Genomic DNA, 25,132 nt, shown 5'->3' on the forward strand with positions numbered 1-25,132 from the left:
ATTTGTTATATAATTTTTCCAAATGTGGCAAGTTATATATGTAAATTCCTTAAAAGATGGGATGATTAAATATTCTTTATTTTCAATTAACAATTTATGAAAATAATTAATTTTGAAGTTTTACAGAAGATGGATTCAATTGACTTTATAAGGAGCCTTAGGAAGTGATTATAAACACATTGAACATTTTTTGCGTATATTTGAGCATCCAATCCAAAATTATATAAAAGAAATCATTTTTTTTATGTAGTAGGATTGGGGAAATTGATGAACTTTTGTTAAATTATTTTCATTATTTTCTCCAAATACAATTTGAGTTAATATATTTCACATGGTAACAAAATCGCATTCTCAAACAAGGTTGAATGTTAAAATATTATGCAATAAAGTTTTGGCCATATAAGGGCCAAATTTTGGAGCGAATCTTCAAATTTAAAAGAAAACAAAGATGAATTAATAAAAACTTGTAACTTCTCCTTTTCTAAGATTCTAAATTTCATAGGTAACACAAATTTGAAATAAATCATGGGAGGATGAAGACATAGAGGAAATTGAAGAAAATCGTTATCTTTCCAAATTCATATAGTTATCATGGGACATTAGAAATAAATAAGGTTGGTTTAAAATAAAACAAGAAGAGGGGAATTTTATTTTGAGGAGGAGACTCATCTTTTCTTGAGTACTAGAATTTAAAAAAACTAAAACATTTGAGTAGAGACACCTCATATCAATGATTCATTTTTTTGGACAAATTGAATAAAATGTGGAAGTGAAATAAAGTGAGGAATGAGAATGAGGATAAGCAATAGAGAGTCTATAGCAAGAAAAGAATGGGAAATTCCTCTAGCACGAGGAAGAGAGAAATTTGAAACTGACAAAACATGAGAGGGAGTCAATGACTAGTGAGTGCAAAGATTGGTTGAGAGGCTCAAATCCATGATGACATGATAGGCAATATTTTTTTGTAATGTGTTGTAGTTGATTTTGAGTTTTAAAACAAATTATACCCAATTTTTGAATTGAATAAATCAATGATTTATGTTTGTGACTATTTTGCTTTTGATGTGTGGAATTTGAATTTGTCTTGAAGGTTGTGAAGATTGACAACTCCATTGGGGTTTCTTGATCTTTAATTTGTGTTAGAGAATTTGTTTCAAACTCATCATTTGAGTCATTTTTCCTTTTCTTTTCCTTCTCTTTGTAGTATTTGTAGAAGTGCCAAATGTTATTGCATTTCCAATGCTTACCATTTGGGGTGATTTACATCTCCCATGGGATTTGAATCTAAAATATTCTTTTTTCTCACCATTTTCTTGCCTTTTCCCCTCATTATTCTATGGATAGCTATGGCCTATCTAGTAGATCTATAATCCTTTCATTGCATCTCCTTTGAGAGTAAAGAAACAACTACCTCATTCATTTTTTGTTTTGAAGTAGTCTCCTATTGTCATCACCAAGTGACCTATGAGATAGGCAAAAAAAAATAAAATTTCACGCAATGATCCTCCTCTACTTTCACTCCAAACACGAGTGTAATTAGGTCATGATCATATTGAATGTTTTCAAATACTCAACTAGATGGTTGTCACATCCATTCTCAAGGTGTACAACTTCCTTCTCAAGAAGAGTTTGTTAACTAGGGATGTGGCTTGGTACACATCTACCAACATATTCCAAAGAGATTGTAAAATGTCTTCTTCATGTATTTTCAACAAAATGAAATTCACCTAGCATATCCTAATGAGGCCCTTCACCTTTTTATCTAATGGAACCTAGTCAATTTATGAGATTATAGTGGGTTTGGATTTGGATACAACAATCTATATATCTTTGCCCATAAGCTTACCCTCCATCTTGAGTTTTCACATCTCAAATTTAGTGTTAATGAGCCTCTCTATCCCTATCATTAATGTTCTTTTCATTTTACCATGATAAGATCACCTACATAAGCTCCCACTCAAAGCAAGATTAGAATGAAAAACCTTGTCCCTAACACCTAGGATCTTATGTGATCTACCAAATGAAATTAAACACAGGTGCACAATACGTTTCCTACACTAATATATGAGAGGAAGTATTTGTAAAAATTAATCTGGTCATATAGTTACAAAGAAATAAACATAAAGGGCAATATACCATAACACAATAATTTATGTGGGGGGGAAACCTTGTTTAGAGGAAAACCCCACACTTCAAAGCAACTCAATGTATTATTCAACAGCCAATGGTTATAATGCACTCGCACAATCCAAGTCTTTACAAGAGTATCATCAATAAAAGATCTTGAACAATTAAAATAGCATGATAATCCTTGCAAAACTCACTATATCACTCCCTAATGCTTGTGTGAATAATTAAAGTCACTCCCTAATAAAACTCACTATATCCATTGAAAATTATTTATTCCTTCTTCACATTAACAAGGTAGATTTACAAGACCATGTATCAAAACAATAATACAAATAAACCATTTTATTGGGGGGGGGGGTGTGGGGGGCACTCAAGGGGAAAGCCTTAAACTACACATGGGGGGGGGGGAGGGGGCCTCAAGTCCACTTGTCATGAAAAATATATATTAAACATAGAATTACAAGGTTGAGACACTTTTCCTAACACACACCTTAACTAAATATCACCACCATCCATGATATATTTCTTCATCATGTGAAGGTTAGTCCTCCAAATTCTTTGTAATTCCATTTACTCTTGCCACCTTGACTGGCGTAATTTGTCAATTGCCTAATCAACATAAGCAACACATGTGCCTTCCATTTGTAAGTCACATTTCATGAGTATAGGTCCTTTGTGACTTACATATCTTAATGACTCTTTATCATTAGCAAGTTCGACTATTCACCATAGTAAATGAAGTCAAATATGCACCTACGAATTTGATGTAGCATGAAGAACAACATAAATAGAAGTCGGGTCTAGACTATTAAAAAATAAAAACTACAAACTATATACCAATTCTTACATATAAACATACAACTATACACTATTTAAATAGTATATTTGCAATAAATAATTAAAATAAATTCAAAACAAATATAATTAAAATACACTAAAATATATTTTTATCCTTACAAATTTCTTTACCACTAAAACTATTTAATCATCATTACAACTAAATTTGTAAGAATTATCCATCCATAATTATCCTTCAAATATTAAAACATACCCTAGAACAAAGATATCATAAACTATACAATTACAAACTTTCATAATTTCCGGCGTCCGGTAAAAATTCTCCTTTCATGTATCGTATTTACCCCGTCTTCCTAAAATTTCAATTGCATTTTACAGAAAAATGCTTAAATACGGTCATACGGCAAATTTAGGCTCTGTTGACAACCATTCATTATTATAAAATTTCATTCTATGGTTGAATGAAATGGAAGCTTGTGGAACAGAGAATTCCCATCCTCACAAATTATATCCATCGTCGGGAGAAGCAAATATAAATAATAATTAATAATTAAATCATATTAAGTGTGACGTTCATGTTGAATGATTAATTTAAAGCCTTTTTATCGTAACGCAGAGGCCACATAAATCGTTTTGTAAATTATAGCATATCTGAAAATGGTAACCAATTAGAGAGTAGATTTCATCCACGCATTTCCTCGACCGATCCCAATTTCGATTGTTCGAGCATAATAAAGCATAGACGGCAGGAGAGACGAGAAACGAAACACAGAGAACAGAGAACAGAGAACAGAGAACAGAGGGACGTCTCCTTTGCCTGCCTTTGCGCAGACATTACACACGGAAGAGGCGGAGCTCCTCAATTATAATGCTCGTGCCCTCTCTCCGTGCTGCCTCAAATTCCTGTTTTGCTTCACAATCTTATCCTCACGAACGCTTCCAAGGGGTATGTAGAATTTTAAGCTTTCTACTTACACAACCCTCTTAAATTTTGGTTGCAATAATAATTTCAGGAACCGCCTTTATACTTGGCTCAGATGACCGAGGCTGCGTGAGAGTGTGAGGAGGAAATAAATAATTCTCAATGGATAAAAGGGGGCGACACAACCTTTAATGTTGATTGTTTATAGCGAATATCATGGCGTGTCTTGCGTGTGTGGGAAGCGCAAGAATAAATTCGACAAATTGTTTTGATGGCTCACTCCCTTTAATTGGTAGTTGTAGGGATAGAAGCAGGGGTTTGGGCTTTTGCTCTATCCGTAGGAGGAATAACAATTGTAGCTTTATCTGTAATAAATGGAAGTGGAAATGGAGTTGGACTCCCCTGTATTATAGCCTGGGCACTCCTACTTCTTTACTCGAACAGGAGGCCAAGTCTTTGGTGACTGAGATTGGTAATGAGAATGATAACGGTGTACAGGCGGATGTGGATGTGGATATTGATTTGGATGTGAATGTGGTGTTAAAATCTCGTCCAAAGCCTGTGCTAAGGGCTGCTCCTTCTCCTGCCCGAACCCAAAAACTGGAAAAACCAGACTTGGCGGGAGCTCGATGGACTCATTCTGCCCCGCATAAGAAAGCTAATAATAATGGCAATGGTTTAGGATCCCTACCTCGAAAGAAATCCAAACCATCAAATAATGTTTGGAAGAGAGGAAACCCCACCTCATATGTACCAAGAGTTCCAGCATCAACACCAACTACAGAGATTTCCCAAGAAAAAGAGAATCTCGACGAAGAGATTTCCCAAGAAAAAGAGAATCTTGACGAAGCGATGTCCCAAGAAAAAGAGAATCTTCATGAAGGGAAAACTATGAAAGAGGAAAGAAGCTCAATGCGAATGCCAATGCTGGCAAGACCTCCGCCTTTGAGAACGAGGCCAACACTTCAAGGTAAACCCATGCCCATGACCATGCCAACGAGCAGTGCCAATGTTACTGCAAAAAAGCAGGTTATTCTTAAGGATTCGGGAGCAGCCCCAAGGCAGAGGCAAGTTATTCTCAAGGATGTAGGCGCTGCTCCAAAATCAAAGCAGGAAATTACCATGAGATCTCGTCCTGTACGTGAGGATGTGAATGCTAGTGCTTCAGCAACAGTTGCGGGCGTAGCTGCACCTGTAAAACCTTCCAGAGTAGGCAAAAAGGAGGGCTCTGGCTCTCCTTTCAGAACCAAAGACAAATTAAAGAGGCGGCCTGGTTCTGCTTTACGCAAGAGTAAAGTTCAGATATCAGACATAGGCGAGGAAGGAAAGGAACTGAATGTTTCTAGTGCAAGAAAAGGTAGGAAGTTTAATAAAGCAATCCGCAAGGCAGCACGAGTTGCAGCTGCTAAGGCAGAAGCTCCAGTGAAAGTAGAGATTCTTGAGGTTGGCAAGCAGGGAATGTCAGTGGTTGAATTAGCTCATCATTTGGCAGTCACCGAAGGAGAGATTCTTACATCTTTGTTTATGAAAGGTATTCGCGCTTGTGTTACACAGACTTTAGATAAGGAAACAGTGAAGCTGGTTTGCAAGGAGCATGATGTAGAGGTCATAGAATCTGATGATGTTAAAGCAGATTACATGGCCAAAAAAACAGAAATGCTCGACGAAGATGATTTGGACAAATTGCAGACTCGCCCTCCCATTCTCACAATAATGGGCCATGTTGATCATGGAAAGGTATTTTTGCACATAATTACAGATAAGTATTTTGGTAGCTTTGTGTCATGGCTTCATTTATGGTAATTTTGATGGTTCACATTTTTCATCTCACTCAATATTTCGCTATGTTATGTTGACAGACAACTTTGTTGGACTATATTAGGAAGTCGAAGGTATATTAAGATTCATGAATTTTTTTTATTTATACCCTTGTATTGCAATGAAATTTGAAATTGAAGCAATCCTTAAAGAGATTGTAACTGTACAAAAAATGAGGAGTTTTTTTCTTTAGGTTGCTGCTTCTGAAGCTGGAGGAATTACTCAAGGAATTGGAGCATATACAGTGTTTGTGCCTGTTGATGACAACCTTAAACCATGTGTTTTTCTTGACACGCCTGGTCATGAGGTAAATTTCTATGGGTCTTTCTGTTCAAATACAAATGAAGCGTAGATGGAAAATCTCTCAGAGACATGTCAAGCTCAATAGCTTCACTGTCAGTGCTAGTAGTTAGCTATAATTAATCCCAAAAAGGTGTACTCAAAGATGTCTCACTTTCAACTCAGCTTCTTTGATTATAGGCATTTAGTGCAATGCGGGCACGGGGAGCAAAAGTGACTGATATTGCCATTATAGTCGTTGCTGCGGATGATGGAGTTCGTCCACAAACAAATGAAGCTATAGCCCATGCAAAGGCTGCTGATGTGCCAATTGTAGTCGCAATCAATAAGGTACAGAACTGCGGATGCTTCTTGAGTTTTTATCTTGGTCAAAGTCAAATATGACAGTGCAAAACAATTCAAATGAAGTGATGGTGATAATACAACTTAATATTTTTTGGCCTCTGCAGATAGATAAGGAGGGAGCAAGTCCAGAGCGAGTATTGCAAGAGCTTGCTTCTATTGGATTAATGCCAGAGGAATGGGGTGGTGATGTACCTATGGTTCCGGTGTGTATCTCTGTCAAACGTTATGTGCTATTTTGAGTTAATACATTTTTTTCTTATGAAATGTTATTCAATTTAGAAAAATATTGTTTGATGTAAGAAATAATTGCTTTTGTCCTGAGGATGGACAGGCTGAAAACAGTTGTACAATTGCCTGGTGTTTATATGTGATACTTTATTCTACGCAAAAGCAGCTGACCAAGACTACAAGCAAGAGAAATTCCTTTTCTTGATGAAGCATATATTCTTCAAATTGCATGTTGACTATCTAATAATAAAACATCTTAGAACATTACAAATTTCAGCATCAAAATCCATGACTTTCTAATGATAATAGATGTATCCGACTTTTGGGTGTATTTCAGGTTAGTGCCCTTACTGGACAAAATGTGAACGATCTACTAGAAACTGTCATGCTAGTTGCAGAGGTATGCTTGGAACTCTTAAATTGATAACATGGTTTCTAATCATTTGTTTGCATTCAATTTAAGACTTTATCTTCTGTTGCATGTCCTTTTACGGTGTCAGATGTTTCAATTGTTGCATAAGTAACCAAATGGTTGGGCTAAATCATTTATTGTTTTTGCATTTTTCCATGGTTTGTGGTCAATAATCATCATTCTGTACGTAAAACAAGAATTACTTAGTTCTCTTTGCAAGCAGCAATTTGGTGAAATTGACTTTCCAATTCATAATAATACAATGCACATTATTGCAGTGCGATATGCTGAAGGTTTAGCTTTAGTGAAAGATATTCTGATGCAAGGAGACATTTTTTTTCTCTTTATGATTTGATTTGTCGTTTTCCTAATTACAATTCATTGCAATGTAGTTACAAGAGTTAAAAGCCAATCCATATCGAAATTCGAAAGGCACTGTCATTGAAGCAGGCCTTCATAATTCAAGAGGACCTCTTGCCACTTTTCTTGTACAGAATGGCACTCTCAAAAAGGGTGATATAGTTGTATGTGGTGAATCATATGGAAAGGTAATAGATTGTTTTTTAGCTGATACCTGAAGTCCAGATGTATCAATAACTCTTAGACTATTCTGGGAGCTAGGTTTTGATTCTTTTTACTTAAAACTTTATGTACTGATTTCTTCTTCAATGTATTTTATGAGCAGATCCGGGCCTTATTTGATGACACTGGAGCTAGTGTTGATAAAGCTAGTCCTAGCATGGCAGTGCAGGTTTGAGATTATTCTACATCTCCTTAATTCTTATATTTTCTTTTCTTTGGTCCATTATTTCCGTTGTATCTATGCTCTTTCTTCCTAAAGCGAATTGAGACTTCATATCGCTGCTTCTCATTAAAAGGTTTGAAGACTAAAAGTATATTTAATGCTTTGCCCACTTTCAAAAACAGAGTAAAATCAATTCGACAATCCTAGAATGCTTTTAATATTTAGAGGGTCTGTCTGCTAGATCTTTTAGTCTCTTAGTTGTTTCTGTTTATTGTTAGCCTTTTATGCATTTCCATTTGTTACAGAAAGTATAGTTCATATTGTGCATATTTGGCCAAACTGTTGGAGACTAGTTGTGATGTTGTTTGTTAAACCTTTGATTAGATGTTGTTTGTTATACCTTTGATTATCCAAGTGAAGCAAAACCCCATCACAAGCTTGGAAAGAATGAAGTAATTGATGTTGATCATGGAGTGCCTTGAATTTTATCTAAGTCTATTGGAGATTATCATTTATATTAGTGTGAAGACTAGCCAAATTTTGCAAAATAGAAGAAGATTTTCCTAGCTCCTTATTTTGTTGAGGCATAGTTGGAGCTGGAAGTGCGGTTATAATATCACAAGGTGCTAAAGATTGGAATCCTTTTAGACTTTGAATGGACATTTCACCATGTAGATATGGGTTGGTGAGTTCTAATTGCACTGAATGACATGCAAGTAGTTCTCCCACTGCTTATTTTGGTGATGATAAATGTATATTGTATGGACTGAGGTGCAATCAACATCAGTTTTGGTTTGCAAATGAAATGAATTGAAGTGTAACTGAAATTGAGAAGATTCCCAGTGACTGCCAAAAGTTATTAAGAAGCCTGATTTTGATTTGAAATGATTGTAAGTGGTAGCCAAATATTGCATAAAACATGTCTGAAGAACAAGGTGCTATATTGTGGAGCATCGTTTGTCTTGGCATCAACTGTCTTGGTGCATGACATAAAGGTGGGTGGTCTGTGAAACCCACATATCATAACAAAGTTGAAGTCATTTCGGTGCTGACTATTAGGAAGTATAATGAAAATTCTAAGTTGTGAAAGAAACAATTTTTCCAGAAGGCAACAGTAGATTAATCTAGTAGTGTGTAGAATTTAGGATTAAAACATTGCAATCATCCAAGAGTGAACATTCGTTGAGAATAACATCAGTAGTCCAGTGCAATACACAATCAATCATGCACATTATTGAAGATTTGAAATATAAATGACAAGTGAGGCTGAAATTAACAAATAATAAAAGATTTAAAACAGTGCTGCTTCAATGGGCAACCTTCAAAAACCAATAGTTTAAAAATGAAGCGAATACTACATTTGTGTTATAATTGATATGTGCCAATAGGGCTAACACCTCTAATTGTCCTATTTTGAGACAATTAAAGGTCATTTATATGTTTAAAAGATCTGAATTTTTGAAACCCGGGGGCCCAATGACATTCATAGGACATGTGACATCAATTATGATTCATACATGATCTTGTAGTGCTTAGTTTTAATGGAATAGATTGGAATTTTGCTCTATCCATGGATCTTCATGCATTGTACAATGACCTTGGGGGCAAATTGTCATATTGAGTTGGTCAAGTTTGCCTAGGGAGGCCTAATTATGTATTTGATGTGATAAGAGGCTCCACTTTAGCTGTTTCTATCTTTGAACATAATTATATTTATTTATTTCTTAATAGAATTACTTCATTATAAAAGTGTGTGAAGATATTTTATTTATGGATCATGAAAAAATTGTCAATTTTATGTAACTAGAGAAAAAAGTAGAAAATGTCATGTGAAATGCTGCACTGTAATAACAACAGCAGATTTAAGTGTGAATAATATAAAAAGAGGAAAGTAAATCTATTTCTTTTTGGTCTTACATAATCATGCAAGGTTTCCAAGTTGCTTTTGGAAACCCTATTAATAAGTGCTACACACATTGTAACCTAGGGGATAGTAGTTTCCCAAAGTAGAAATTCTGCAATTGTGAACTTTTGTTGATTTGCCAAATTTTTCAGTTTTCAATGTGTTGTGAAGATGATGCTTTTCTTATGATAGATGCAATTTCCTTATTATGCAAACTTGTGTGAATGGTGAATTTCATTATGCTAAATGTAAAATACATTGTTTAACCCTTTTTTAAAGGATTTGCAAATTGTGAAAAAATAACTAATAAATTCAGGCTTTGTATTTGATTTATTAAATAATGAGATGTTATTTGTTCTCTACTCTGCCTTTCTCTCTAATTAATCTGCAAAACTTCCTGATAGTTGCTTTACTTCATCAATCATTGTTTGTGAGTACAAATTTCTGTCCTTTGCAACCTACCTAGAAATTCATGCATGACATCTGTACTATTGGGAAACCCCAAAAATCTTTGCATTAGGTGCTTAAATGCTGCTTTGGATAAGTCCCAGTGCAAAACTTCCATTGGGGTTCATTGCTCTAAGGATAGGTGTTGGAAGTGTGAGTGTAATTTCTCCTTTCTCCCGCCATTGATTTGATGTTATTAATTAAAAATAGTGTTTTTAACACTATATTATTATATTTTCTAATATAAACTATAAAGTAATAAAAAAATAATAATAAATATAAAATATAATACAATAAAATTAATATATATTAAAATAAAAACAAATTCAAATTGAAGAGCCAAAATTGGGCCAATGAGTCCGAAACAAGAAAGGTTTATATAACTACAAGTTTCAATCACAGTTTTGGGCTTTTGAATTCTCTTTTATTTGGACCTCCAGTTTGAGTTCCAGTTTACTTGTGCATTTAGGGACAAAACCCCCTTAACTGCAGATCAGTAAGTGTAGGACGATAACCCTACCTCATTTGGTAAATTCTACATAGAGATTCTAGAATGCTGATTGAGATCTTTGTTCCAATCCCAGGTTGAAGCAATTAGGTTTGTACAACAAATCTGGGAGGATAAATCACTGACTTTTGGAGTGCCATTGATTTTTAAGATTGTTGAAGGAAGCTTGATGTTGTTCTAGGAGCTGCACCAATCCTCTCCCTGATTGCCACTATAAAGAAGACTTACAACTAGCTACTGAGGAGTCTACCTTAAGCCTAACCGCTGACATTACACGGTCTGCACCATTCTGGAGCCTCCTTGCAGGCCTGGCCACACTTTACATCCTATTATCTGCAACCGGTGGAGTGGCGAGGGAGTTAGAAACATTTATAAGTGAAGGGAGGGTTGATTCAGCCTGCATAGAGGTATATTTGCGCCCCTAGATCCGCCATATTATAGATCTGCAGGCTATATGGGAAATCTTCTGCTCATCCATCAAGGGGTGATTCAGTACTATGGTTACCTGTAAGTTGTCCATGCATAAGAGGGTTACTAGCTGCATCTACAGTTGAGTTACATCTGAGCAAGTGATTTGTCTTTGTGTTAGATCTAATTCTGCAGTCATTTGATTGCTGCAATACTCTTACAGCCCAGCTTGCTGGTTATCATGTAATTGGTTAATCTGAGTATTCTGAGATTAATGCTATGAATTGTCCACATGTTTGAGTTGTAAGTTTTCAGTTTTATATGAGAAGTTTTGGACAGCAGATTACCTCCACATAGCTGGTTTATTGCAGGAAGAAAAGGAATTCCGGATTGGGATATCACGTTGGTATCAGAGCAACCAGTCCTACCAGCGTGCAGATGCAATTGAATTCATGCAGTTGAGTCAGGGAGATCTAAGGGCTTTAGAAAGGGAGAGAAAAAGGTTGGAGACTGCACAAACAGAAATCAGTTTTGGAATAGGAGGCAGAGGTAAGAGAAACATTGTAGATTATGGAGATAAACTTGATGTATTCATCCAAAAACAGGAGCAAACAAATCAGCTACTCATCTGGAAGATACAACAAATGCAGAATATGAATGCCACTTTAAATTCCATCGAGCACACAAAATCTCAGAAGAGAAGGAAGTTATTCAAATCAGAATGGTCATAATTGAGTCTCATTTTGGTCAGCGTCTAGGCCTTTTTAGCCTACCTTTTTCCCTAGAGTGGAGACACCACTAGAGGAAGATAAGCAAAAAATAGCAACATATGATATCAATGCTTGTATGAATGAATACATGAGTCTTGATCCAGACATTATAAATCATATTTCATTTGCAAACTACTGTAATTTTAGATTAAGGAACAAACCAAAAGTTGAAAGAAGATTTCCTACCTTACAGCCCCATAGAGATTTGTAGCAGAGATTGAGCATGTTGACTCTCCCTCCTTTTGATGGATACACGGAAGAGTACTAGATGTTCTTGGGTACAAAAGTTGGACACCTACCTTTCACTCAGCCCTATGTTGGAAGACAAAGCCATCAAATTTGCAATTTTTCATTTGGAGGGTCTAGCTCACAAGTGGTGGCATCATGAGTTGATCACTCAAGGGCATAATCACATTGTTACCTATGCTGATTTTACACAAAGACTCATAAATAGAATTGACAAGGAGGACTCAGAGATACAGGAGTTAGCCTAATTGAGGTAGCAGGGCATAGTGAAGGATTATACAGTAGAATTTCAATGAGTATCAGTTATGGTTCCAAATGTGACAAAGAGGAGACTCATTTTCTTATTTGTTGGGGGACTAGCTGAACCACTTAGGGTTGTGGTCAAGGCTTTTGGTCCAATATCTCTACAAGAGGCCATAGAGAGAGGATTGGATTTAGAGGACTTATTGGTCAAAACAAATTCTACTCCATGGTTCCACCATTAGGATAGCATAAGAAACCTTTTTAAAAGGTCTTTTCTCAACCCAAGGCACTACCCTTGAAACCAAGCAGGGTTGAAGAGTCCAAGAATGAACTTTGAAGGAAAAAATATGCTTTTCTTGTTGAAGAGTCCAAGAATGAACTTTGAAGGAAAAAATATGCTTTTCTTGTAGAGAGCCATGGGAGCTAGGGCATAGATACTTGGGAAAGGGATAGATACAGTACACAGAAGTGATTTCTAATGAGGATTTTGAGGCAAAAGAATCAGAGCACGAAGTTGTAGCTGATTTGGTAGAGCAAGAGGGAAAGCAAGGAGAGGTTGTAGGAGGTACACTTGCCACTCTTTTAGGTGCACCTAGGTATCATCTTTTTCAAGTGTGAGGGATCTTGGAGGGTCATAGAGTGATAGTATTGATTGATAGTGGGGCTACCCACAACTTAATTGATGAGGGTTTGGTGATTATGATGGGATTGAGGATAAAAGATTTTGAGGGATTTAATGTTATAATAGCTGATGGGTCTATTATTCCATGCAACAAGAGGATTCGACATCTTGATATGACCTTAGGGAGACATAAAGTGTGGGATAATTTTTACATGGTTGCCTTTTGTGAGTCAGATGTGGTTTTGGGTGTGCAATGGTTGTTGTTGCATTCACTTAGCATGTTTACCCAAAACTATTAGACTATGGAGTTGAGATTCAAATTTGAGGGGAAGGAAGTGGTTCTTTGAGGCCTATCCAACAAGGCTTCTAGGATTGTTTGGCTAAAACGATGGAGGGGGATTTTTGTAGAGACCAAGTGCCCTGGGCAACACAGTGTTTGCTTATAGACACATATTCATCCAAGGATCGAAGATCTTACCATGTTGTCGTCTAATTCACCTTGGATAAGCATAGCAGGGTGTTCAGTGATATTCCTTGAGAGTTGCCACTGCATAGAGTTTTTCAACATGTTATTGAATTGGAGCAATGAGCGAAACCTGTTGTTACTACACCTTATCGTCATAGGCATAAGGAAGAGATTGAGGTGATTAAGGCGTTGTTAGATATGGGACACATATGACCAAGCTCTAGCCAATTTGTTTCTTTTTTGGTATTGGTCTAGAAGAAGGATGGTACTATGAGGATGTACATCAATTATAAGCCCTCACCAAGAAGACAATTAAGAATTGCTACCTGTTGATGTGTTTTTTATGCACATGCGAACACAGAATAAAATACCAAGGTATCTTATCCTCTCTTGAACAAAGTTATTCGAATGCTGAAGATTTGCCTAAGGATCAATTGAAATAACTCCAAGGTTCTTATATGTAGGGTCTCTACGTGTGGATAAGCTCTGTTGGTGTGATGTGATTTTGCTGGAATCACAAGGGGACTTACGTTTGATTGCTTGAGCGTTTAATCTGCTGGAACTCGAGTGCTATCTACTCACCGGGAAGAATAAAGAAATAGCAAAAGGTGAAGGGCTCAGAAAGTCTACTCCAAGACATAGAATGTGAGAAGATAGATGAACAACTAGGTGGAGTCCTACTGGGTTGGGTCTCACCATCAGGTTGAACAATCTGACACCAACTCAGTGCAATTTTCTAAGGGATGCTTCGAATATGTTCAAATCGTTACACCATTTGACACTGATCACCATTCAAGTTAATGCATGAACAATAGACGCGTAACGACTCGAGATTAAGCTCATTCTATGCCAGTTGACCACGTAGGGCGCACTTATAGTCAGTAAGAGGCTAGTGGTTTGGACTAGGCGGATTCCATGCGAGTGCATTCAGTAACTTCTTTCATTCAATCTAATCATTTACCATCTAAAACGAAGATTCAACAAGAAACCATGCATATTGCAAGAAACAACACATTTCACCTTAACTTCAATGAAAAATGAAGTTTATTTACAATTTTGGGCAACAATCTCTTGCCTTCTCTCCCTACTCTACTCTAATTGCTTATTCTACTGACTACTCACTATTGACTAATAGCTATTCTAACCACTATCAACCAACTATTAACCCTTTACAAATGAAGAGCCAGAGCTTTATATAGAGAGCTCTTTACATTTCAATGGCTCTGATTGATTTACAATCAATGGCTAGGATTACAAGATGAAACCCTGATTAGGGTTTGTTACAACAAACTTCCCTTAGCCAATGAGAGGATTACATTCAATGCTTATGAACCAATAGGAAACCGGGGTAGGTACATCGGAATTTGTGCCTTCATATGCAAGTGTGGTTCACTGAATCTAGACATGCTGAGGTGGAGCCTTCTGATTGGAGGAATAGTGACTAGGATGCCACCTTGTCTTGCGTTTGTACCTGGTCAAGGAACTTTGTATTTCTTGATATTCAATGTGATGATGATGAGAAGCTAACTTTGATTATCTCTTTTGAAACTATCTGCTTCTTCAACGTACCCTTGCATTGACCTTGGTTGATCCTCTTCCGTCCTTGATGTGCTTGATGAATGGAGCACTTTTCCTTGGCTCTCTTGTGTTCGATGAAGCCTCTTCACGGTCAAGTCACTCCTCCTCTAATAGCTCACCTCGCCTTGAAGTGCTTGTAAGATCCTTCTTCTTATATCTTGTGATCTCCTTGAGGATAGTTCTAACACTCGAAGTCCTCTGATTTTAGGAACACCTTGGGTACCTTCTCATGCATCTAAGGCGTCCTTAATGTGGATGAAGCCTGAAGGAGTCCATTTTGTCCTGGCCTAATCTTCCTCCAACTTGATTTTGTTGATCTGCAAAACAAACAAACATGGTGTTAAGTACACATGATATATTCATTCTAACATGGCATTTCTCACTTCAAACCATCAAGAAGAAGGTACTAGGATCAATTTCACTCTGGACCCTTTGGAAGGTACATGAGCGAATTAAGCAATTTCACTTAATTCCCTTATCATAACTCATTCTTCAAGGCATTAGACTTCATAATTGTGTTCCCTCTAGGCATAGACAAGTCATTTGCTCCCAAAAATTGCTTAGGAATGGGGTCGTTCAGGGGCTAAGGCAAGGTTCAAGGTCCATTGAAGAGGTTCGCTCTGGACCCTCTCCAAGGACAGGACCTATAATGAAATTCGCTCTGGACCCTCTCCAAGGACATGACCTATAATGAAATTCGCTCTGGACCCTCTCCAAGGATAGGACCTATAATGAAATTTGCTCTGGACCCTCTTTAAGGATAGGACCTATAATGAGATTTTCGCTTTGGACCCTCTCCAAGGACATGACCTATAATGAGATTTTTGCTCTGGATCCTCTCCAAGACAAGACTTATAATGAAATTCGCTCTGGACCCTCTCCAAGGACAAGCCCTATAATGAAATTTGCTTTGGACCCTCTCCAAGGACAAGACCTATAATGAGATTTTTGCTCTTGACCCTCTCCAAGGACAGGACCTATAATGAGATTTTCGCTCTAGACCCTCTCCAAGGACAGGACCTATGATGAAATTCGCTCTGGACTCTCTGGAAGGGTCAAGAGCAAAATTTGTCATTTAGCCTCAAATTCATCATTTCCTTTGCTTCAATTCACTTCTCAAGACAAGTATACATCAACACTCTCTCAACCACGCCATAGGAACAAAGATCTTGGTCTCAAACAAGGAGTAAATAGGTGTTTAGGAAAATTCGCTCTGGACCCTTTGGAAGGGTCAGGAGCAAAATTCTTCCTTTGACGCCATTCATCTTCCATTCATCATTACTTTGCCTTGAACTTAACTTATCAAACCTCCTTCTATCACCATCAAGTCAATTCACCCTCAATTTAGCTTAAAACAAGATCCTTTTGGTGCATTAGGCGAAATTGGGAGTCCTAAGGATTTCGCTCTGGACCCTTTGGAAGGGTCAAGAGCTTAGGTGAAATTCGCTCTGGACCCTTTGGAAGGGTCAGGAGCGAATTTTGCATTTTAGGTTCAATTCACACCCTTTTTCACTTGGCTTTATCTTAGATTTGACTTTTGAATCCTTTTCTTGCCATGCATGACCACCATTCAATGTCTCTAGTGAGGAATTAGGTCCTTTGGAGGATTTCGCTCTGGACCCTTTGGAAGGGTCAGGAGCTTCGATGAAATTCGCTCTGGACCATTTGGAAGGGTTAGGAGCAATTTGGCAATTAAGCTTAAATCCCTCACATTTTCATCACTTCACTTTGTTGTACACATCAATTCTTTCTCCATCACGCCATAGGGACAAGTTTTATGATGCAAATTAGGACCAAGAAGGGAGATCTAAGGAAATTCGCTTTGGACCCTTTGGAAGCGTCAAGAGCGAATTTGAGGAATTAGTCCTATATATCATTCAAACATTCAAACTTCACCCTCATTCACATTGTTCTCACCTTAGGACATGCTAACAAATCACCTTAAGGAGGTGCCTAGTACAAAATGTTGGATCAAAAGTACATCTTAACAATTTCGCTTAGGTACCTTTGGAAGGTACATGACCTCAAGAGGAATTTCGCTCTGGACCCTTTGGAAGGGTCAGGAATAAAATTTGTTTCTTAGCTCAAATTCTCCAATTTTCCTCATCTCACTTGGTTGCAACTCACTTCCAAAGGCATGGATAGATCATTTTTCATTCACTCAAGGCGTGGAATGAAGGATTTTAACCCATGTTAGAAGCAGGAGAGGTTTTTAGAGAAATTCGCTCCTGTACCCTTGGAAGGGTCAGGAGCGAAATAGCTATTTGCACTCAAATTCTCATCCAATATTGTTGCAACTCATTCACAAGGCCTTAGCATCCTCACTCAAACCATGGGAAGAAGGTTCATGATCCAAATTGGGGAGCAAGAGAAGATTCTAAGGAAATTCGCTCCTGTCCCTTTGGAAGGGTCAGGAGCGAATTTGGCATTTGTGCCCAAATTCTTCATCACTTCTCCCATTTGCTAGCTCAAACATGATGTTTATACTTCTTCAAAGGCATGGATAAGTTAATTTCTCCTCAATCAAAACTTTGGAGTAAGCTTTTTGATCTAAGTTAGGAGATCTAAGGAAATTCGCTCTGGACCCTTTGGAAGGGTCAGGAGCGAATTTTGCTTCTTGAGCTCAAATTCTTATCTTTCCAAGGCTAAGTGCATTCGGCTAGGTTTCAATTCATTCTCAAGGCCTAGATAGATCATCCTCTCCTCAATCATGACTAGAAAGGAAGGTTTGTCCAAAATAGGAGGGCAAAGAGAGCTCAGGGAGATTTCGCTCCTGACCCTTTGGAAGGGTCAGGAGCGAATTTGACACTATCACTCAAATTCCTCATTCAACTCTCAAGTTTTTAAGTCTAGGCTTGGTCGTTAGGCACTTTCTAAGGATAAATAGGTCAGTTTCACATCAATTAATGCCTAGAAGTAAAAGACCTTCATCATTCAGTAACTGGACCAATCTCAAACCCTCAAAGGGAAGAATCCTTGAGAACACATACTCACAGACCTCCATTCACTTCCTTAACTCAATGACATAGGTCTCAAAAGGCAAGACTCCTAGCATGACACAAAGACTTCCTTAAACTCAATCAAGACTCGACCCTAGAAACAAGACCCAAGCCTAACCAAGGGGAGGCTTTCAAAGAGACCCTGACCTGGACCACCTACTGACCCACTTCAATTCAAGCAGACCTTGCTATCCTAATGATCTCTCTGGCAACTCTCCAATGCAAAGATTAATAGTCAAGAACCCAAAAGACTAAGCCAAGAAAACCAACCCTTGAAAGCAAAAAGTAGGGGTCCCCATTTGCAATAGGGCGATGTGTGAATACGTCACAACACTACCCCATCCCTAGGATCAATGAGTTGATAGATGAGCTTCATGGTGTAGTGTATTTCTCCAAGATTGATCTCCAATCAATGTATCATCAAATAAGGGTGAGATATGAGAATGTGCATAAGACAACTTTTAGGTGTCACCATGGGCATTATGAGTTCTTGGTCATGCCATTTGTTTTGACTAATGCATTTCAATCTTGCATGAATTAGGTATTCGTTAAGCAGTTGAAGAAGTTTGTACTAGTTTTATTGGATGACATATTGATCTATAGTAAGACATGGGAGGATCATTGAGGCACACAAATGAGGTGCTTGGTGTTCTAGAGCAGCAGTCGTGGCATCAAATTTTGAGTTTGGGTTGACATAGATTATATCTATGAAATAAAATTAGTGCTCAAGGGTTTAGTATGGATGATGAGTACATTAAGGCGATCATGGATTGGTCCCCACCTAAGAATATAACACTATTGAGAGCATGTTTTGGTCTTTGCAGCTATTACAAGTGGTTCATCAAGTGATTTTTGCAGCTATTGCAAGAGGTTCATCAAGGTATTTTTGCTGCTAGCCATCCCATTGGCAGACTTGATGAAGAAGGAAGTTTTCCCTTGAAGTGATTCATCACAAAGAGCTTCTAAAAAGCTCAAGGAGGTAATGAGTTCATGTCTTGTTTTGACTTGCAGATTTTTCACTTCCTTTGGTTTTAGAGTGTGATGCTTCAAGAAGGGATTGGAGTGGTTTTGATGCAAAATAAACACCCCATAGCATTTGAGAGTAGTGTTAATTTTAGGATCAAAAGTGAAATAAGCAGAAGAACAGAAATAATAAACACTTGAACACATCAAATACCCTGGGAAAACCCTCCTTGAGGGAGAAAAACCCAGCCAATAATATCTCTTATATTATTGAATAATACAGAAAATTTGCCTTTACAACTTGGCCAATCTCAAGGCCAATACAATGATGAAGTGAAGGCACCTCACGAGGCACAAATTTACAACTAAAATAATATCTCCTTAATAGGTATCGATCTGAAGCAATATGTCAATATGCTGAAGATATCGAACTCCTCCCTCAAGCACTAGTTTGTCTTCAATGTGTTGTATGATTTAATGATCTGACTTTCATTCTTTATTCACACCGATTCCTCTACTTCCCTAATGCTGTTCCAGAGGTGGAGATTTGCTTCTTGCAATGGATACAGAGATGAAGTCGCCTATGGCGATCTCAATGCTTGTATAATGAAGATAGCAATCGATAGTTTCTGTTAACGACAGTTCTGATGTGCAGTCGGATGTGGATTGGTTTAATAAGATCTTCGATCTATATATGAATGTTTGCTCGATATATATATATAATTATGAACGATTCTATGTCCTCCTCTGATGGATGCTTGCCTGACTTATCTTATGTCTTATCGAGAATCCTCTAGGTGCCATCCCCACCTTGCATTGTGATTTCCTCAATATATATAATCTTGCAACATAAGGGGGTTGTATCTCTTCATAAACGCACCTCTTCATACGTGGGTTTGTTATGCAAATCGCGACTCTTAATGTTGATTGGTTATCGTTAACTAATTGCTATTGCTTATATTTGTTTGTCAATCGCTGTTGGTTAATATGTCCACGCTTATGACCAAATCGGGTCTTGTACACTGCTGATCTTGAATTTGATAGGAGAAAGAATCTCTTGCCGCTACAATAACATCAACACTTCCTCTTAGCTAGGGAGATATCTTTATAGATATCCATGTGATGGAGTCTCTCAACATGACACTTACACGATGGGAAACCCTACCCACAATCAGATGAATACTCTGCAGTAGTATTGTGAATAATTACAATGGGGTCTGTACATGCAGAAAGGCCAACAGCCTAGAGCGCACTGCTCATCATAAAGGGAAGTCTCACTGACTTACAAAATCATCGGACTACAATCTAGAAAACAATGAACTGTGAAAGCAGCATCTACTAATGCCTGATACAGTTCTGGTTAAGCACTGATGTCTGCTTTGCAATACAAAACCTTTCCAACCTTTACCTGAATGATATGACTTTATTCACACTTAATCCTTCTCTAATAATGCGGACTTAACCATCCATCGATCTCATCTATATCTGAATAACATGAACAAGTCACCTATAAACACAGACCATCAACCTTATTGACAAGGCCGGCTAAACCCTAAACCCATAAACTCATAATTACAAGAATTACATCATATGATACCACCGGACCAATATTATGATTTACATTACATAGCATGGACCTAAATCAAGTAACCAAACAATTATATCCGTCGGGGATTCCGCTAAGACCAAAATCCAACATGCTTCACTTGCTGGTAGAAACCCTTAGTGAAAGTTTAATCGGATCCAAATAGGACCACCATAATAGCACATCATCCAAAGCAAAGTCACCAAATGCTTGGGATAAGATCAAGAAGCACCAACAGCATGAAAGAAACCGATTCCATAAGCCGGACCCAAAATCCACTGACCAAGTTACCAAAATAGCATACCGGTAAAGCTAACCGGGAATGGCAGAAGCCGGTAAAGGCAAAAGCTAGCCGGTAAAGCCAAGAACAAGCCGATAATTGGAAATACCAAAAGAGATAACCAAATCATGAAACCACTAGAATATGGCAAGCATATAACCATCAAAATAAGCATCCAAAACCGATTCTAGAGGCCTGATCATACCGTATCAGAATCACAACCAAAACTAAAATGATCACCAAGACTAACTGGGATAGATCTAACCGGGATAGTCTCCAACCGGGATACAGTGTTGACATCAATGACAACACTTAACCAAATCCAGCATATTGCCAACAATCTCCCCCTTTGGCATTGATGGCAACATTGAATGTGAAAAACATCCAAGTGCCAAGGAATGCCAGCAAACTCCAAAACCATCAAAAGATCTAGTAGTTTTCACATGAATACCTTCTCCCCCCTTTGACATCAATGACAAAGGACAGATACTAAACCAAACAGCTGACTACTCCCCTTGAGTAGTAGCACCATCTTCATCAACCCAGATCAGAAAAGTATGTCTGATAAGCTCACCGGATTGATGCATCCTGCATCACTAAGTCTCTTTCGGAGGGTTGGGCTCGCACCTCATATTTCTCTGTTTTTGAGAAATATACAGTACAAGGGCTTTCACCTCATATTTCTCTGTCTCAGAGCAATATACACTACAAAGAATCTTCATGATGATGTGACTCCCTTTGAAGCTCCAAGTACTAGCATCAACCTCCTGACCTCCTCGTCCAAGGTTGCCTTTGTTGGTTTGTCAGACTCCCTCTGAATGTTAATTCCTCCTTTTTAAAGAAACTGATTGACTTTAGAATAAGAAACCTTTTGAATCGACTTTAGAGCTTGGATCCTTCTGAGATGTCCCCATGGCAACTTCTGCAGTAGAAACAAGTTGTGTAGACCTTAATTTGCAATCTTGAGCAAAGTGACCATACTTGTCACACCTGAACCATCTTCTTTAGTTCTGGGGCAGAATTTGATTCTTTGTCTCTATTCCTCTTTCTTCCTTTGCCTCTTTCTCTAGAAGTATGTGTAGCAAGAACTTGATTTCCTACATCATGATAGTTTCGCCCAATTCCTTTTACTGCCAGCCTGGACTCTTCTCGAGTACAATTAGCTCGAAGACGATCAAACTTGGGCAACTTAGATCTCCCATTGATGCTTTGGATAAACGGCTCCCAAGATTGGGGAAGACCATTTAGTGCCAACATAACAAGATCTTTGTCTGCAATTATGTCCCCAATAGCGCTCAATTGATCTCTTAAATCAGCAATCTTCATAAAGAATGAGATGATTGAATCTTCCTTATCCATTTTTACATGGTGAAGCCGTTGTCTCAAAGCAAGGGCTCTGCTGGTATTGTTGATCTCATACAATCCTTTTAGAGTATCAAACATTTCTTTAGCTGACTTCAACTTGGAGATGATTGGTACTAGGTGATTCATCACAGAGTCTATCATGATCTTTCTAGCCTTCGTGCCATTTTTCTTCCACTGGATTTTCTCAGTATCATCAGAAGGCTCGGGCATATCACTTTCCACGAAATCAAGAAGATCATTCTCCTCTAATGCAATGAGCACCCTGGGTTTCCAAGAGTTGAAGTTTGAGGCTCCATCAAGCCTATCTTCTACCCTGACACCGTTCACCATCTTCTTTTTCTGCACAAATTCTCCTTCAAAGATCTGCCCTTAAGTCTGAAAAGTTTACTTGACTGCTTAAACAAATCTGATCAGATCTTTTCTTAGACTTGCTCTGATACCATGTTAATTTTAGGGTCAGAAGTGAAATAAGCAAAAGTACAGAAATAATAAACACTGGAACACAACAAATACCCTGGGAAAACCTTCCTTGAGGGAGAAAAACCCAGCCAAAAATATCTTTTATATTATTGAATAATACAGAAATTTTGCCTTTACAACTTGGCCAATTTCAAGGCCAATACAATGATGAAGTGAAGGCACCTCAATAGGCACAAATTTACAACTGAAATAATATCTCCTTAATAGGTATTGATCTGAAGCAATATGTCAATATGCTGAAGATATCGAACTCCTCCCTCAAGCACTAGTTTGTCTTCAATGTGCTGTATGATTTAATGATCTGACTTTCATTCTTTATTCACAACGATTCCTCTACTTCCCTAACGCTGTTCCAGAGTTGGCGATTTGCTTCTTGCAATGGATACAAAGATGAAGTCGCCTATGGCGATCTCAATGCTTGTATAATGAAGATAGCAATCAACAGTTTCTGTTAATGACAGTTCAGATGTGCAGTCGGATGTGGATTGGTCTAATAAGACCCTCGATCTATATATGAATGTTTGCTCGATATATATATAATTATGAACGATTCTATGCTTCATTCTGATGGATGCTTGCCTGACTTATCTTCTGTCTTATCGAGAATCCTCTAGGTGCCATCCCCACCTTGCATTGTGATTTCCTCAATATATATAATCTTGCAACATAAGAGGGTTGTATCTCTTCATAAACGCACCTCTTCATACGTGGGTTTGTTATGCAAATCGCGACTCTTAATGTTGATTGGTTGTCGTTAACTAATTGCTATTGCTTATATCCGTTTGTCAATTGCTGTTGGTTAATATGTCCACGCTTATGACCAAATCGGGTCTTGTACACTGCTGATCTTGAATTTGATAGGAGAAAGAATCTCCTTCTGCTACAATAACATCAAGAAGTAGGAAGCTCAAGGAGTTAGAGATGAGCTTTTCTTATGACAAGAATACATTAGATATTATGCGTGCACAAGCTAATTTCGAACAATACTTTGTTTGTGGGATATTTGTTTTGAGAATAGATCATAATAGAGTCAAGTTCTTCCTCAATCAAAAGGATTTGAATGATAGATGATAAAAGTGGGCAAATAACTTATAGGCCTCTGATTTTGATATTGAGTATGTTAAGGGAAAGAATGATGTTGTGGCTGAGGCATTTTAGGAAACCCTACTTGTGTTCTATGGATGATATATCTGAGGATTGGAGAGTTTCTATAATAGTTTAGTATGCCAAGAATACATTTGCTATTGATATTTTGGATGGCAAGCTACAAGATGATATGTAGAAGGTGGTTGATGAATTCATCCTCTATAAGGACCAAGTGTACCTTGTTCCAAAGTTGAAGATGAAGGAGAAAATCTTGAGGGCATGTCATGACAGACCATTGGCAGGTCACTTGGGGTATTACAAGACATACAAGCAGGCGAGCGAGCATTTTTCATGGAAGGGACTCAACAATGATGTTTTGAGGCATGTTAGGGAATGTTTGACTTGTCAATAGGACATGTATTTACAGCTGGATTGTTGCAGCCTTTACCCACTCTATATAAAAAATGGGAAAATATCTCTATGGATTTTATCACGAGTCTTCTAAGAGTATAGGTTAAGGATTGTATTTTTGTGGTAGATGATAGAATCACTAAATATGCTCTTATTTTTATGCTCTTTTTTTCAAAATATAAAGCTCCATATGTGGCTATTTTGTTTTTTAGAGAGGTGTTTAGACTACTTGGCTTGCCAAAGAATATTGTGAGTGACAGGGACAATAGGTTTATTGGTTTGTTTTGGCAAGAGATTTCTTGGTTGATAGGTATAGAATTAAATCCAAGCAGGACTTATCACCTTCAAACAGATTGACAACTGAGATTATGAACAAACGGATCAAAGGGTATATAAGGAATTATGTTACGGGGTAGCAAATAATGTGGATTAAGTGGCTCCACGTTGGGAATTGTTGCTAGAACTCCACCCATCTCATGTCTATAGATATGACTTGTTTCAAGGCACTATATGATTATGATGCATTATCATTTGTGGATTTGATTCTTTCAGATATCAGAGTCCTTGGAACTAGAGATTTGGTGCAGCAAAATTTATATTTTTTGAATGCATTCAAGGAGAACCTACAACAGTTCCAAAATCAACAAAAGATGTATGTTGATCGCCATTGTTTGAAGAGAAATTTTGAAGTGGGAGACATGGTTTTTTTGAGGTTACAGCCTTATAGGCAATCTTTTCTCAATGAGAGTGGTGCAGAAAAGATTAAGCGATGATTTTATGGACCTTATATGATCATATGAAGGATAGGTGAGGTTGCATATGGATTGGAATTGTTGGGAAACATCAAAATTCACAATGTTTTTCATGTGTCATGCCTTAAGAGGGCTCTTGGACAGCATGTTACATTGTCTTTGCAGCTGCCACCACTTGATGATGAAGGAAAAGTGACCTTGGAGCTTGAGGCTATCACTGACATGAGTGAGAGAAAGTTAAGAAACAAGGTCATTTTGGAGCACTTGGTGAAATGGAAGTATCTTCCAGTCGAGGATGCCACATGCGAATGAGTGGATATTT

At 37.7% G+C, this 25,132-nt stretch overlaps 1 protein-coding gene across 1 annotated transcript in view; it reads left to right on the forward strand.

Moving 5' to 3' along the window:
* The first annotated feature begins 3,556 nt into the window (after positions 1–3,556).
* The window catches only part of LOC131026860 (translation initiation factor IF-2, chloroplastic), a 119,921-nt gene continuing 98,345 nt past the window's right edge, over positions 3,557–25,132 (forward strand). The window contains exons 1-9 of the mRNA XM_057956868.2: positions 3,557–3,874; positions 3,966–5,587; positions 5,710–5,742; positions 5,862–5,975; positions 6,149–6,298; positions 6,418–6,516; positions 6,879–6,941; positions 7,346–7,501; positions 7,639–7,704. Coding sequence (XP_057812851.1) covers positions 4,067–5,587; positions 5,710–5,742; positions 5,862–5,975; positions 6,149–6,298; positions 6,418–6,516; positions 6,879–6,941; positions 7,346–7,501; positions 7,639–7,704 — 2,202 coding nt within the window. The 5' untranslated portion in view covers positions 3,557–3,874; positions 3,966–4,066. The remainder of the gene's footprint in view (positions 3,875–3,965; positions 5,588–5,709; positions 5,743–5,861; positions 5,976–6,148; positions 6,299–6,417; positions 6,517–6,878; positions 6,942–7,345; positions 7,502–7,638; positions 7,705–25,132) is intronic.

This window comes from Cryptomeria japonica, chromosome 2 (genome assembly GCF_030272615.1).
Source record: "Cryptomeria japonica chromosome 2, Sugi_1.0, whole genome shotgun sequence".
Taxonomy (NCBI): Eukaryota; Viridiplantae; Streptophyta; class Pinopsida; order Cupressales; family Cupressaceae; genus Cryptomeria; species Cryptomeria japonica.